This window comes from Ipomoea triloba, chromosome 2, assembly GCF_003576645.1.
Source record: "Ipomoea triloba cultivar NCNSP0323 chromosome 2, ASM357664v1".
NCBI lineage: Eukaryota > Viridiplantae > Streptophyta > Magnoliopsida > Solanales > Convolvulaceae > Ipomoea > Ipomoea triloba.
This window is the reverse complement of record NC_044917.1, coordinates 26,657,368-26,671,613: the sequence shown is the minus strand read 5'-3', so window position 1 is coordinate 26,671,613 and position 14,246 is coordinate 26,657,368. Positions and strand designations below refer to the sequence as shown.

At 34.8% G+C, this 14,246-nt stretch overlaps 2 protein-coding genes across 2 annotated transcripts in view; both read left to right on the top strand.

Moving 5' to 3' along the window:
• The window catches only part of LOC116004034 (DNA-repair protein XRCC1), a 4,795-nt gene extending 2,525 nt beyond the window's left edge, over window positions 1-2,270 (top strand). Inside the window, exons 3-7 of the mRNA XM_031243976.1 lie at window positions 286-385; window positions 607-689; window positions 997-1,107; window positions 1,509-1,595; window positions 1,788-2,270. Of these exons, the coding sequence (XP_031099836.1) occupies window positions 286-385; window positions 607-689; window positions 997-1,107; window positions 1,509-1,595; window positions 1,788-2,078 (672 nt within the window). The 3' untranslated portion in view covers window positions 2,079-2,270. The remainder of the gene's footprint in view (window positions 1-285; window positions 386-606; window positions 690-996; window positions 1,108-1,508; window positions 1,596-1,787) is intronic.
• A 1,200-nt stretch (window positions 2,271-3,470) lies between these two features.
• Window positions 3,471-13,848, top strand: LOC116010168 (N-terminal acetyltransferase A complex auxiliary subunit NAA15). Its single transcript, XM_031249445.1, has 26 exons — window positions 3,471-3,666; window positions 4,486-4,564; window positions 4,796-4,878; window positions 5,000-5,149; window positions 5,932-6,047; window positions 6,371-6,476; window positions 6,848-6,919; window positions 7,031-7,146; window positions 7,652-7,784; window positions 8,172-8,249; window positions 8,344-8,397; window positions 8,512-8,582; window positions 8,901-8,955; window positions 9,065-9,160; window positions 9,894-10,022; window positions 10,137-10,219; window positions 10,310-10,540; window positions 10,851-10,983; window positions 11,069-11,176; window positions 11,291-11,422; window positions 11,637-11,693; window positions 11,823-11,920; window positions 12,372-12,430; window positions 12,550-12,661; window positions 12,758-12,858; window positions 13,026-13,848. Exons 1-26 carry the CDS (start codon window positions 3,616-3,618, stop codon window positions 13,241-13,243), a joined length of 2,721 nt encoding a protein of 906 aa, XP_031105305.1. The 5' UTR covers window positions 3,471-3,615; the 3' UTR covers window positions 13,244-13,848.
• Window positions 13,849-14,246: the final 398 nt, after the last annotated feature.

Genomic DNA, 14,246 nt, shown 5'->3' with positions numbered 1-14,246 from the left:
GGGGGGGGGGGGGGGGGGGGGGGGGATTGCTGGCTTGCTGCTATGGGATATAATATAATGAGCTTGAGGTTGTTATAGTATTATTTTCAACGTTTAGGTTACTAAATTGAACAGTGAAATATGACTTTGGGGTTTAATTGTACCTTTATTTATTTATTTTTAATTAATTTATATGTCAAATGGTGCCACAAAATAGCATGCTCTTCTAGCACACCTCTCCATGAACTCATTACTTGTTCTCCAATTTCAAAAGTGAGATATGAAAAGTATGATTGTTTTGGACAGGATTGGATAGCAGAATGTTATAACCAACGGCAGCTCATTGGCATCGAACCTTACCTTATGCATGCTGGGAAACCATGGAGGAAGCAAAGTGTTTGCAAAGGTTGGACTGTCTTTCCCCACCACCTTCTGGAAGGGGAACAAAAAAAGAAAGAAAAAAGATACAGAAACTGAGTATTAAGCTCTTTTAGAAAAATATATAACAGACTTATAATTGACAAATAAAACACTAATAAGCATGTAGCTCTTAGCACCATTCTTCTTTATTGAACTTGGTGTGTTGATATTTCTATGTTCTAATCTAACTCAACTTGATCCTCACAGATCAAAGGCCATCCACTTCAAGAAAATCTCAAAAAAGAGTAGAAAGCTCTCGCTCAGACATGACTACACCTGCATCATCTAAGGTCTGCTTGATGTCTTTCATCTTTTAGTACGTAACTGCAATTGTTAAGTTTGTAATTTCTTTCACTACCAAGTCAAATTTTATGGTAGAAGCTGTATGGTTTTTGCAGTATATTTGCTCGGTGGAAAAAATTTAGAAACTTAGGCAGCCCCAAGACTTTAGACTTCTAGTTTCATACATGTGTTTAGTCTGTATATTCGTAGCCTTCTCTACTTGCCTTATGCCCTTATGTGCAGCTGCATATAAGCAGTATATCTGCATGCATATATTTATAGTCCATTTTATCTTAATCTTCATATGTGAAACAGGATACAGATTCCAATGGTGTCAAAGAATGTTTCTCTCCTTCTAAAGTAAAAAAATGGGCCATTGATGATCTTCAGAGTACTATTTCATGGCTAGAAAGTCAAGACGAAAAGGTAAACTTGTTTTGTCTTGATATTTGTAACCATTTGATTTCTTTTGTTTTTGCTGCCATATGCCTCTTTGTTCATGACATAGAACTATATCATTCCAATATTTAATCGATGTTATTGAGTTTGATTCTTAGGTATTCAGTTTTTTTTTAAATCTAACTTCAGTTTACAGTTTGATTCTAAAACCATGAACCCCCCCCACCCCCACCCCACCCCCACCCAACCCTTTTTTTCTTTTCTTTTCTTTTTCTTTTGGCTGGGGTGTGGAGTGATATGAGCAACATCTCCAAAAGATTTCTTGAGTCTATTTAAAAATTGATGATATGTATCAAGCATGATTGCAGAATGGTTTGTAAAAGACACTTATTGACAAGTTTTATGAACCTTTCTTTTTCTTTCTTCAGCCAGAGCCAACAGAGATTAAGAAAATAGCTGCTGAAGGGATCTTAACCTGTTTACAGGATACAATAGATTCTCTGAAGCAAGGGCAGGTATTATTTCGTTTCCTTAATTCATTTATTCTTTGAAGAATTAATTTAGTCAATCATGATTACTGATTGTAAGGTCCTGGGTTCAAGCTCTAGAAAGATGCTAGGTAGGTTGATCACTTTCTTTTCTGGACCCAGGAGACGTGGGAATCTTTGTGGTATACTTAATTCTCCCCCTTCTCTTACGTTCTTTAGGATGTAAAAAGAATAACCGAGGAGTGGGCATGCATCCCTCGTGCAGTTGAGGAGTTGGCTAAGTTTCAAGGCACTAAAGGCGGGTTAGCTATGGTACAGAAGGAAGATCTTTGCAAACAAGCTGTATCCTGTAAACAAATTTACGAGCGAGAATTCAAGAACAACGATCCGTTTCTCAAAACGAAAGAACGAAACACAGGTTCCGACAGTGATGAAACAATCGAGATGACAGAGCAGGAAATTGATCAAGCTTATAATGCTGTATCTTCTACATTGCGAACTGTTAGTTAGCTCCCCTGTCTTATGAGAACTTCTGATGTAACTGCTGCTTTTTGTTTCCCAAATCCCAACACTAATGCATGTTTGGTGTTCTATACATTTCTTTACCGGTAAAATATGCAAGGTGAAAACTGGGATGAATTTGTAGTGAAATGTCTCTTTTAACCTTGCAAAAGATGTTAATGAATACTTCCTTTACCTTTATCTTGTTTGTTACTTTTTTTTTTTTTTGGTATGTTTAAATAGAATCCAAATCCGAATCTAATGCTTCACCTTGATTAAAAATAAAATTAAATTAAAAAGCATATAGGATTACTCAAATGCCATTTGCATTTTATTAAATTATCTATAACAATATAAACCTTAATGAGGGATTGTGGATGATTTGATTTCTTGGTTTTTAATTTTTGCCATCTTTTTTCTTTCTACTATTTGTGTTTGAGTGAATCTCGTCTTGATTGTCCTTAGCCATCAAAAGATCTCGCCAATAGACAATTTTCACAATATAGTCAAACTTGAAACCTTATTATTATCAAATTAATTGTCCGACTAATTTGATTGTCACTTTTAATACACGAGTTACAAACCCAACAATAAGGTTTGTTTATGTTGAAACCCCAGGCCCATTTATCAATGTGTCATTTAGATTGATAGATTATTTATGTATAAATAATGAATGTCTGTATAGTTTTATAAGTGTAAAATATATGAATACTTTATTCAAAATGTCTGTACAGTTTTAGAAGTGGGAAATATATGAATACTTTATTATCTCACAGTTTAACATCTATGATAGTTATTAATTCATTAAACTATGCTAATATAACTTCAGGGTAACACATTCAAATGAGCTAACATGTGGCTTTTCGTGCAACCATAACATTATGGCCCTGTTTGGTAAATAATCAACCTATCAGCCAATTTTGACTTATTTGACCACTATTAGTTGTTTGGTTAATAAGCTTTTTGTAACTCCAAAATGCTAAAATTCAAAAGGCTACTCAAAGCAGCCTTTTCAATTGGCTTTTTGAGAAAAGAAATTATACCAAATAGGCTATCAGCTAACAGTCAATTTTTTAAACAACTTTCTACAATCAGCTAATATTATCAACAAATCATACCTTTTAATCCAAACAGCCAACCCAATCAGCCAACCGCCATTTACCAAACAGGGCCTACATGTATATTATGGATATCTTTATCTTTATGAAGCTTTTCTCATTTTTGTTAACAATATATATAGGGGTTTTACTACTTAGAGTTGTTGCGATTATGTATTGCTTCTATTATGTGTTTCCTTCAAATTGATAAAAAAGAAAAGAAGGAATTGTAAAAAAGTGAAATTACGGAAAGACCCCCCACCCCCAGCATCGCTTCACTTGGGCTAAAACACGGGTGTTTTTTTGTAGGGTTGCAGCAGATTAACGCCAAACACCTCACTTCCTCTCCTCTCTCGCAGTCGCAGCCCATTAAAGCCCTTCCAACCCCTCTCTGCTCTTCTAATCTCTTATACTTCCCTTTCTCCTCCACCACTCCCTGCTCTGCAACAATGGGCGCTTCGCTTCCTCCTAAGGAGGCCAACCTCTTCAAAGTCATCGTTGTAAGTTTTACGATTCTCTGTTTTCCACGGAAATATATGCTTTTTTTTTTTCTTTGTTGTGTTTTCTTTTGTTTTGTTTTTTACTTATCCGAAGCTCAAGATTTATTTTTTTAGTTTAATCTGGCCAGTTAAACCCTAGATTTCACTAATGATTGGTTTGATCAGTCTACCTTTCACTATCGCTTTAATTCCCGATTTACACGCTGCTTATGCAATCTTGTTGTTACTTGAGCTTCAAAGATTTGGATTTTCGACTGTTTTGGTGTAAAAATCTGTCTTCGATAGGAAGATCAGCTGCCACTCAAAAGTCTAGCATTTTTAGTAACACAAGTTAATGCCTTTATCGTGGTACTTCAGCTTGGTGTTAATGGAATTACTCTATCTGGAGTGGCAGTTTTAAGTAGTAAAAGAAAAGCTTCTACCATTAGTCCATTACGTTATTTGGTCAATGTGATTCTTCTAGAGGATGCATTACTCACGAATTGATATTGGCTTCATGATTGATTTTACCTAGCTAGTGTTTCTATTGTGCACAGGCATGATTAATGCAATGGACATTCAATTTATGTGTAATATAGGAACTGGTCATGAGCAGAGCTTGCTTGTGATACTATATTTTTCAACACTCTATTGAATGGAGGATTTCTATACTTTGCTGTCTTATGAATTTTAGATTAATGGGTTTTATACAGTAAACAAATGATTTTTTTAGCAAATTAGAAGGATGTTTTGCTTACTGAATTTCTGGCTGTATTGCACTTGCTATCTTTCCTTTGATTGTCTGAAACTATTGCTGAATGTATTCCATTTGGTATGCAGAAATCATATGAGACAAAACAATATAAGAAAGGTTTAAAAGCTGCTGAAGCTATACTTAAGAAATTTCCTGATCATGGAGGTATGTGGGATTTCATTATCAACCATGAGTTCATGACTCAATGAGTTCTGCGAATTTTAACCTTTTCTAGTTTTTAGTTTTTAACATTTAGCAATTTAGTGCCATCTTTGACAATGCTCATGACAGAGTGTTGGAGTATTAGTTTCTTAACATAAGAATATGCCTTCTTTGTCACTTCCTGCAAAAGTTTTACAATTTTCTGTTTCCAACTTGTGCCTTCATGGCCACCAGAAACTTTGGCAATGAAAGGATTGACATTAAATTGCATGGGTCGCAAGTCAGAAGCATATGACCTTGTTCGGCTGGGATTGAAGGTATTATGCTTCTTCACTGTCCATTTATATTTATTTTCCATTTTTGTTTAATTGTGGACTACTACCTCCCTATTTTCTATATAATGAATCATCACAATTAACTGCTCTTCTCCCTTTGCAGAATGACCTTAAGAGCCATGTTTGCTGGCATGTTTATGGTCTCCTATACAGGTCAGATAGAGAATACAGGGAAGCTATAAAGTGCTATAGAAATGCACTTAGAATTGATCCTGACAACATTGAGATATTGCGTGACTTATCTCTTTTACAGGTGAAGATTTTCACCTTTTAAAGTTCTGATTGCTTTCCTCGAGTTTGCCTAAAATTTCAAAATGTTTCTCAAAGTGGCTGAGTATGTGGTGAAAGTCACAAAATGTATTATCACTTGTGTGCCTAAAATCATAAAATCTCTACCAATGGAGTACAGTATGACAACTTTATTAGTTCATCCAGTAACACTGTCGACGTTTTGATTGCTTGATGCACAATGACTAAATTAACTGAAAATGATTCAGAAGAAAAATGGAAATTTTTATGTGAGATAATGAAAGGATGGTAAGCTGTTTCACTGTGTCTCTGTGAATAGTGTTGCGTGATAGCTTGCAATTGTATCTATAGTTATTGTAATTTGCCTCTTACATTTCTCAGGATCTGTTCTACTATTCAAGTTGTGCTGTTGATTCTGGTTTTTTCATTTACTTGTTTTTTTTTTTTTTTTTTTTTTCATAATGTTTTTGCCAGAAGTTGCTTGTTGCAGTTTATTAAATTTATAAGTAATGATTCATGATCAATATCCTTGTAGACAACGAGACATCTCTTTATAATCTATCTTGTTCTCTTGTTTTCATGTCTATCTGTTCACTCGGATTATTTTAAGAAATAATATTTGCATTTCTATGCTTCAGGTTTCTCCATCCTATACATTTCATTAATGTGCCTGTCAGTTATGGTCTTTCATTTTATCATTTATAAGCATTATCCTCTATTTTCATGGTGTGAATCTAATTAATTATTATTATTTTCTTTTTTATTTTATCCTATTAATGTTTACAGGCACAAATGCGTGACTTGACAGGCTTTGTGGAAACAAGACTACAACTGCTGACATTGAAGCCAAATCACCGTATGAATTGGATTGGCTTTGCTGTTGCCCATCATTTGAACTCAAAGTATGCTTTCCTTTCACTTCATTGTATTTAGTTTGCAATTTCAATTACAAATGTTATGCAATTCTGAAATTAGTTTGGATTGTTGGTTTCCATTAAATTAGCTATTTTATCTTGTTGTATAGATGTATGATATAATATTGATTGAGGTATAGTATATTATTATGTGGGAAGCATAAATATTTTATGATCAAGTGCTTAGTTGATTTTCTGTTTCAGTAAGATGATTAGACGGAATATCCTCTGTTCACTAAAAGGAATTATGCTATATTGGTTGAAACTGACCCATTGTTGTCTCATGAAGTTTTTCTTTTGCTATATTCCAGTGGATCAAAAGCTGTTGATATCCTTGAGGCATATGAAGGGACTCTAGAGGATGATTACCCTCCAGAAAATGAACGTTGTGAGCATGGGGAAATGCTTTTATATAAGGTAATATTGTACATTATGAATATCTATTTTTCACAGCTGAAGGAGACATTTTTGTTTTGGCTTGGTAGATTTTCCTCCTACATGACAACTTAGGGTGTATGTTAATATATAGCTCAAAACTTGTATTGGATGTAGAGAATAACTCCGTTGTGTAGTTGAATTAACTCTTTATTGTTCCCATTTTGAATGTCCTATGAATCTTTACTTTTCATTCTGACGGTGTGATTAAGCCTGCTTGTAAAACATGTAACAGCTGATTCAGTTGTTGCTCGTTAGTACCTCTCTCAATGCACTGTTCAACTTTTGATTATATGTTTCAAGTTATACTTTTCCTAATATTTCATGCAACAATTTTTTGAATTTTTTCCCAGATCTCTTTGTTAGAGGAATGTGGATCTCTTGAGAGGGCTCTTGAAGAATTACGCAAGAAAGAATATAAAATTGTATGTTTCGGTTTGAAATTTATTTGGATATATAGATGACAATATAAAATTTGAATATTGATAGTACATTTACACGTTGAAATGGTTCTGATGCAACAAATACCACCTTAGGTTGATAAACTAGGATATAAGGAACAAGAGGTTTGCCTTCTTCTGAAGCTTCGCCACTTTGAAGATGGTGAAAGATTGTATAAGGTGTTGCTCTCTATGAACCCCGACAATTACAGGTATATACAATTATCCACCTTTCTTTTTATTCCTTGCCTGCAATAGTTCTTGTTTTTGAAGTGATACAATGTTAATTATCAGGTTAAAATCAGTTTATGATGTAACCTCTTTTGCATCAATTCCACATTTTGACCAATATAGTTGTAATTCTGCTTTAAAAATGAAGAAGAGTGGTCCCCAACTGTTGAATGTTGGATAAAAATTATCCATTCATTTAGGGTTTTGTTAATGAAAATACCATTTTCATCCAATTTCTAATAGTTCGAGGATTGTTTGTGTCCAGATCTAATAGTTACAGACTATTCTTAATACAGTTTTAGCCCCCAGATTATCAAAATAAATTCATTCTGTGTTTCATCATTTCTGTTTACCTTTGGGGTTATTTATTTTGGGGGTGGGGGTGGGGGGTGTAAGAGGAGAGGAGTGTAGTAGATTAAAACACACATTGTCATTTGCATACGTTGAAAGTTGTGAAGTTTATGCTTATATTGTTTTTGCTTTTAGATACTATGAGGGGTTACAAAGATGCCTTGGACTTTACTCAGAAGATGGCAAGTATTCTTCTGACGAAATTGATCGTTTAGCAGCTACATATGAATCTCTTGCTCAGCAATATCCTATATCATCTGCAGTAAAGGTGAAGCATTCCTTTTCATGCCATCTTGCTGTTGCCTTCTAATATTTCCTCTTCTGTCTCTATAATCTGCTTCCATGTTATATTGTACTGTGCTATAGGAAGTATAAAGACATGTCTGCTTTTGTGGGTTTCTGCATGCTTTTAAATGGCTGATAAATACCTTCTATTTCTATTTCGTGGGTCGTGACTCGTAAATCTTTGGATGGCATGTGAAGTTAGTAATAACTTTAACATGGTCAAGCATCTGCTTATCTTTTGACAACTTTGATAACATATCAGTTTTGTAACACTTACTAGAATTCATATTATTCTGTAAGCTTCTTGTTTTCTTTTTAACTATTCTAACCTGTACATGTTTTATTTTTTGTGATATTCCCCATTTTACAGAGAATTCCTCTTGATTTTCTGGGTGGTGAAAAATTTCGGGAAGCAGCAGAGAACTATATTAGACCTCTCCTGACTAAAGTATGCTTTGGTTTTCAGTATATGAAATTGGTTAATGCTAAAATGCAACCTGGCAGAGTGGGACTAACTTGAATTTCCTTTGTTGCATTTCTAGGGAGTTCCTTCATTGTTTTCTGATCTATCTTCTCTTTATGATCTCCCTGAAAAGGTCAGTGCAAGTGTTCCTAGAATTTGCAGAAATGATTTAAGAGTTATGACCTCCCTGTTGGTCTTTCTCCCATTTGTTGTTTTTATCAGTTTTACTTAATAAGTTTCTTTACAGGCAGATATTCTGGAGCAGTTGGTTCTGAAGTTGGAGCAGTCAATTAGGACCATTGGTGGATATCCTGGGAGGTAATGCACCTTTCTATGATCAGTGTATCTGTGATGAAAACTGTGAAGATTTGCATAAAATGTGAGGTTCAGTATGCTATAAGCAATTAAGCATGCACATGTCTATTACTTTTGTTTTATATGTTTTTCTAATTTGTTATTACAATGCCATGTGGTAACATTTCGCTTGTAGTATATTATAGAAAAATTCCAAATAAAGTGTCTCACATATGTTTAGGCATGTATCTGGTAGGTTTCAATTTTATAGTGTCATAGTGTGTGCAGAATGTTTTTCTTTTAAACTCACAGCTAGATTCTTGCATTATGAACTGTTTGCAGTGTGGATAAAGAACCCCCTTCAACACTTATGTGGACTTTATTTTATCTGGCTCAGGTTTGCCACCATCTTAGCTGTATTAATGTTTTATCTGTTGCATTTGGATTTTTCTATATTGTCTCCTTTTCCCCCCACTGAATTTGTTAAAGAAAATTTTATACTGCAGCATTATGATAGACGTGGTCAATATGATCTCGCTTTGTTAAAAATTGATGAGGCCATAGAACACACTCCAACTGTAATCGATTTATATTTAGTCAAGGTATGTTTACCATATGCACTTGGTATGATTTATGTTCTATCCTATTATTTTCTCCTCACAAACCACTGCTTCTTTTGGTTTCTATTTACGAATGCTGGAGTTTGTTTGTTTTTTTTTGTTTTTTTGTTTTTTTTTGGAACTTTGCAATACACAATGCAGTTAAGTGATTTTCATGTTGCATGTGAATGTCTCCAACTTTCTCTTTGCTTTAATCTTTTGAAGAGTTATTACTATATTCATTTACAATTAAGACAAAAAAATACATATGAAGTCATATCTCCTTTAGAGATATTAATTGTGTTACTAGTTTTGTCGTTGGTCATAATGAATGTGCTTGGGATTTTCCAACCCAACACTTTGCCATTCTATTCACTGGAAAGGAAAACTTAAGTAAACTCACCAACAATTACACTCACATTTAAACTCTATCCGATTAGTCATTGTTCTTGGTAATTCACTCCATTGATTTTGAGTTCTGAATTTTAGTTGTTTGTGACAAAGTATTTACCATATTTGAAACCAACATGATCATGCTAATCTGTTAAATATTTGGATATTACTGACACGCTGAAGGTGAACTCTACTGCAATATTATTATATGGAAGTCACTACTTTCTGCTTTGTAATTCATAATTTTCTTTCTAAAGTGGCTTCAATATCTGTAGGGTTGCAATTATTTGCTCTTCTTTCTAGTATCTATTGTCACATGTATGTGGTTTTGTGTTTATTTCAGAGCCGAATATTAAAGCATGCTGGTGACTTGGCAGCAGCAGCTGCATTGGCTGATGAAGCTAGGTGTCTGGATCTTGCAGATCGCTATATTAATAGTGAATGCGTGAAGCGTATGTTGCAGGCTGATCAGGTTTTAGTCTTTAGAGACTTCTTTTTCATAGCTGCAGAACTCTCTCATATGTAATCTGGCATTGGTTTGGTTTCTATAATTCACTATGCTTTCTCTCTTGGCACTGGGTTGAAGGTGACATTGGCTGAAAAGACGGCAGTCTTGTTCACAAAAGATGGGGATCAGCACAATAATCTTTATGATATGCAGTGCATGTGGTGTGTTTTCTTTTACCTGAATACAATAACGAGTTTCTTTAGGTTTTGGAAGCCTTTTGTTACAGCTACTATATGTTGAACTTTTCCAAGGTATGAGCTAGCATCTGGGGAAAGTTATCTGCGCCAAGGGGACCTGGGGCGAGCTTTGAAGAAATTCCTAGCAGTGGAAAAGCATTACTCAGATATCACTGAGGACCAATTTGATTTTCATTCCTATTGCTTAAGGAAAATGACTCTTAGAACTTATGTGGAAATGCTGAAGTTTCAAGATCGACTCCATTCATACCCGTATTTTCATAAAGCAGCTGCTGGTGCGATAAGGTAGATGCTTCTCATCATGCTTTTGTAGTTTGAACATTCGAGGTGAATCCTCTAGGTTTTAATTGGCCCTGTTTTGATGTCAATGAACTTTTATCTTATTAATTTCTATTCTCAGTCTTAAGTAATTCATTTTAGGAAACCCCACTATCATACCCACATTCGGGTGACTAAAATGATCTTGTTGATAAGTGCCCACCAACACAATGCTTTTTGTTTGCAAATTTTCCAAGTATTATGCTTTTGAACTTGAAATAGCTATGTTGTGCAGTTCTATTCTCATGGTGTATGCATTTTTATTATGTTCATATAGATGCTACTTGAGGCTGTATGATTCTCCTTTGAAATCAGCAGCTGAAGAAGATGATGAAATGTCAAAGCTGCCTCCATCTCAGAAAAAGAAACTAAGACAAAAACAGAGGAAAGCTGAAGCCCGAGCTAAGAAAGTATTTACATGAGCTCCCTGTTGATTTTGACAGAATTGAATTTAGTTGTCTGCAGGTTCAATTTAATCACTTTCGATGCTTTTAGGAGGCAGAGGTGAAAAATGAGGAATCAAGTGCGACAGGTGTATCTAGGTTAGGAAAACGTCCTGTGAAGGCAGTTGATCCTGATCCACATGGAGAAAAATTGTTGCAGGTATCCTAATCTGTCATTTTAACCTATTTGCTTTGAGTTAATTACTTATTTCAGTTTTTCATCTTTATTCTTTGCTGGATGAGATCTTGTCATCTTATAGACTTTGCTATTTAGGTTGAAGATCCTCTGGTGGAAGCTACGAAGTACTTGAAGCTTCTTCAAAAACACTCTCCTGATTGCTTGGAGACACATTTGCTTTCTTTTGAAGTAAACATGAGGAAGCAGAAAATTCTGCTTGCTTTGCAGGTAGTTCTCCTAAAATTTTGTTATTTTGGAAGTCCAAACTGGTTTGTCATGGATACTTGTTGACTGTTTGTAATCATTTTATTAGAATGCCTGGTTAGGTGGCAAACAACCCTTTTTTTTTTTCATTTTTTTAGAAATAAATAAATTAAAGATATGTTAGCATTTGTATATTGAAGTGAGATCACAAGTTAAATTTCCTTATTTATTCCTGCAGGCTGTTAAACATCTAGTGAGGTTGGATGCAGATAGTCCTGATTCACATCGCTGCATGGTATGTAGTTTCTATTTCAACAAATAGAATACAGAGTACATCTCTTAGATGTATTTTATAACAATGGTGTAGTGTCTACATTCTAATTTTTTGTATACTGTAATTGTGAGCAAGTGTTGCTTTTTGTAGATAAAATTCTTCCATAAGGTGGGATCCTTGGCTGCTCCAGTTACAGATACTGAGAAACTTGTATGGGATGTTTTGGAAGCAGAGCGACCTACCTTCAGGTGTTTTTCTTTTTTTGTTTTGTTTTGTTTTTGTTTTTTTTTTTGTTTTTGTTTTTGTTTTTGAAAATTTATTTATTTATTATTTATTTATAATCTTAATTGATTTCTTTTCTGTTCTGAAAATTTATACTATTAGATACTGGATGTTAGGATCATATGATAATTGCAACCCGTAAAAGAAACAGTTAAAAATATTGAGAACAAGAGCTCTAGAGACCTCACAACATTTATGTGGTTTGGTCAATGTGCCGTACATCAACGCCTCCAAGCAGTAGCAATTTTACTACTAAAAGTGAAAAATCTCAAGAGCCCCAATGCATGAAAAATAAATAAATAAATGAAAGAGAAATGAGAATGTCGGAAAGAAAGCTCAAAGGCTACATAGGATACTCCTTAGTATATTATTGTGATTTCATGCTCAGCTATTTATTTCTTCCCTTTGATTTTGTAGTCTGTTGCACGAGAAGTCTCTAATTGATGCAAACAACATATTCCTTGAAAAAAATAGAGGTAATTGTTCGTCTTTTATATATATATATATATATATATATATATGAATCTTTTACATATATGGTGCATGCCCTTACCCTTTTTAGTGATATGATAGCGATTTTGTTGTGTCTTTACAGATTCATTGATGCATAGGGCTGCTGCAGCGGAGTTGCTACATGTCCTAGAGCCAAACAAGAAAGCTGATGCTGTCAAATTAATTGAAGACTTTGCAAATGATTCAGCATCAATGTATGAGCTTATGGCCATTAATTTTGTTCATGAAAAAATATACTTCATTTCCTACAATTATAAAACCTTGAGCCTTTTGTGTACTTGCTGAATTAGAAATGGAGCACAAGGATCATTGAGGAAATGGAAGCTGAAGGAGTGCATTACTGTTCACAAATGCCTAGATACAGCTTTGGAAGATCATGAAGCTGCATTGAGTAAGTCTTTTGCCCCATATTAGTGTTTAATTATTAGTATTTTTGTTTTAGCCCAATGGCAGAAGATTAGTTATCGAATTGGGAGGGATTAGTTGGGGTCTTAATTTTAGTCCTAACGGTATATCTACTACATGGAGATGAGAGCTGATAGATATATACTGTTGCAGGATGGAAGGAGTGTTGTGCTGACTACTTCCCATACTCCACATACTTTGGAGGTTCTCGCAGCTCAGCAACCATGGGTTTATCCCACCACCTGATAAGACAGAGTTCTGAAAATGGGGTAGCCGCCAGCCTAAGTACTGATCAAGATGCAGCAGCTTCTGTTTCATCAAATGGGAGATTACAGAAACTGGAAGGAGGATTCAAGGAACTTGTCATCTAATTATACCATTCAAACTGAGCTAACACTTGTCAGGAAGAATACTAGGCTGAAGAAAAGACAATGGTGGCATAGAACCTAAGATACATAGTACCATATGGAAACAGAAAACAATTTCAGATGAGAGGTGAGATTTAAGGCCTTCACAGTGGGGGCTGGCTTATTAGAGAAACCAGACGAATTGTAGCGCTCCATTTTCATATTTGCTGCATGCTGTTCTACATCAGTCTGGGTGCTTTCTTTTCTGACTGTATATAGCTCCAGTGTGCTGTGAGTAGTCACATTCTTTAGTTGGTGAAATGCTGCATTTTCGTATTTGCTGCCGTCGTAACATTTTTGGACGACGAGTGTTGAAAGCTCCTCCTTTAAAGTATGCCCTGCCTGCCTGCCTGCCTACCTTCAGCTTAGAACAATGTTTCTCGAGCATGTTGTATTTTTCCCTTTTCCATTTCGTTGGCCATTATTTGGTGTACTAGTATTTTACGTCGGAATTTTTTTCTTTCATTTTATATATTTGTATGAAAAAAAATACAGTGAATTTAATGATGTCTTGTTTGGTCTTTTTCTGCTGAAACAATATCAGCAAGTAGTATGTATTTTTGTCTCCAGTCTTAATGCTTGTGTTTTTTGTAGCATAAACTATGCGATATAATTGGACTATGGGTTGAAGCTTATAAACGAAAAATAGAGATTCGTTGAAACGAGTATATATAACTAGACGTGAATATGACAACTAATTACTATCTATGACTGGAGACTTGGGCGTGGATGACCTTAGCTTTAGGTATGCCGAGTGACTGAAAGTGACTCATTTTGTTAAGGACCGAATAATTTGATTTCTGGTGATGACTAAATGAGCTGTAGGATAGTGGCGCGAAGTGGTTCTTCCATATAGGAGGTTATGGGTTTAAGCCTCAGTGAAGGACTGAGTATGGTATTAGCTCTTTGTGTTTTAGTAGAAAATAGTTATGAATAGCTCTTTGTGTTTTAGTAGAAAATAGTTATG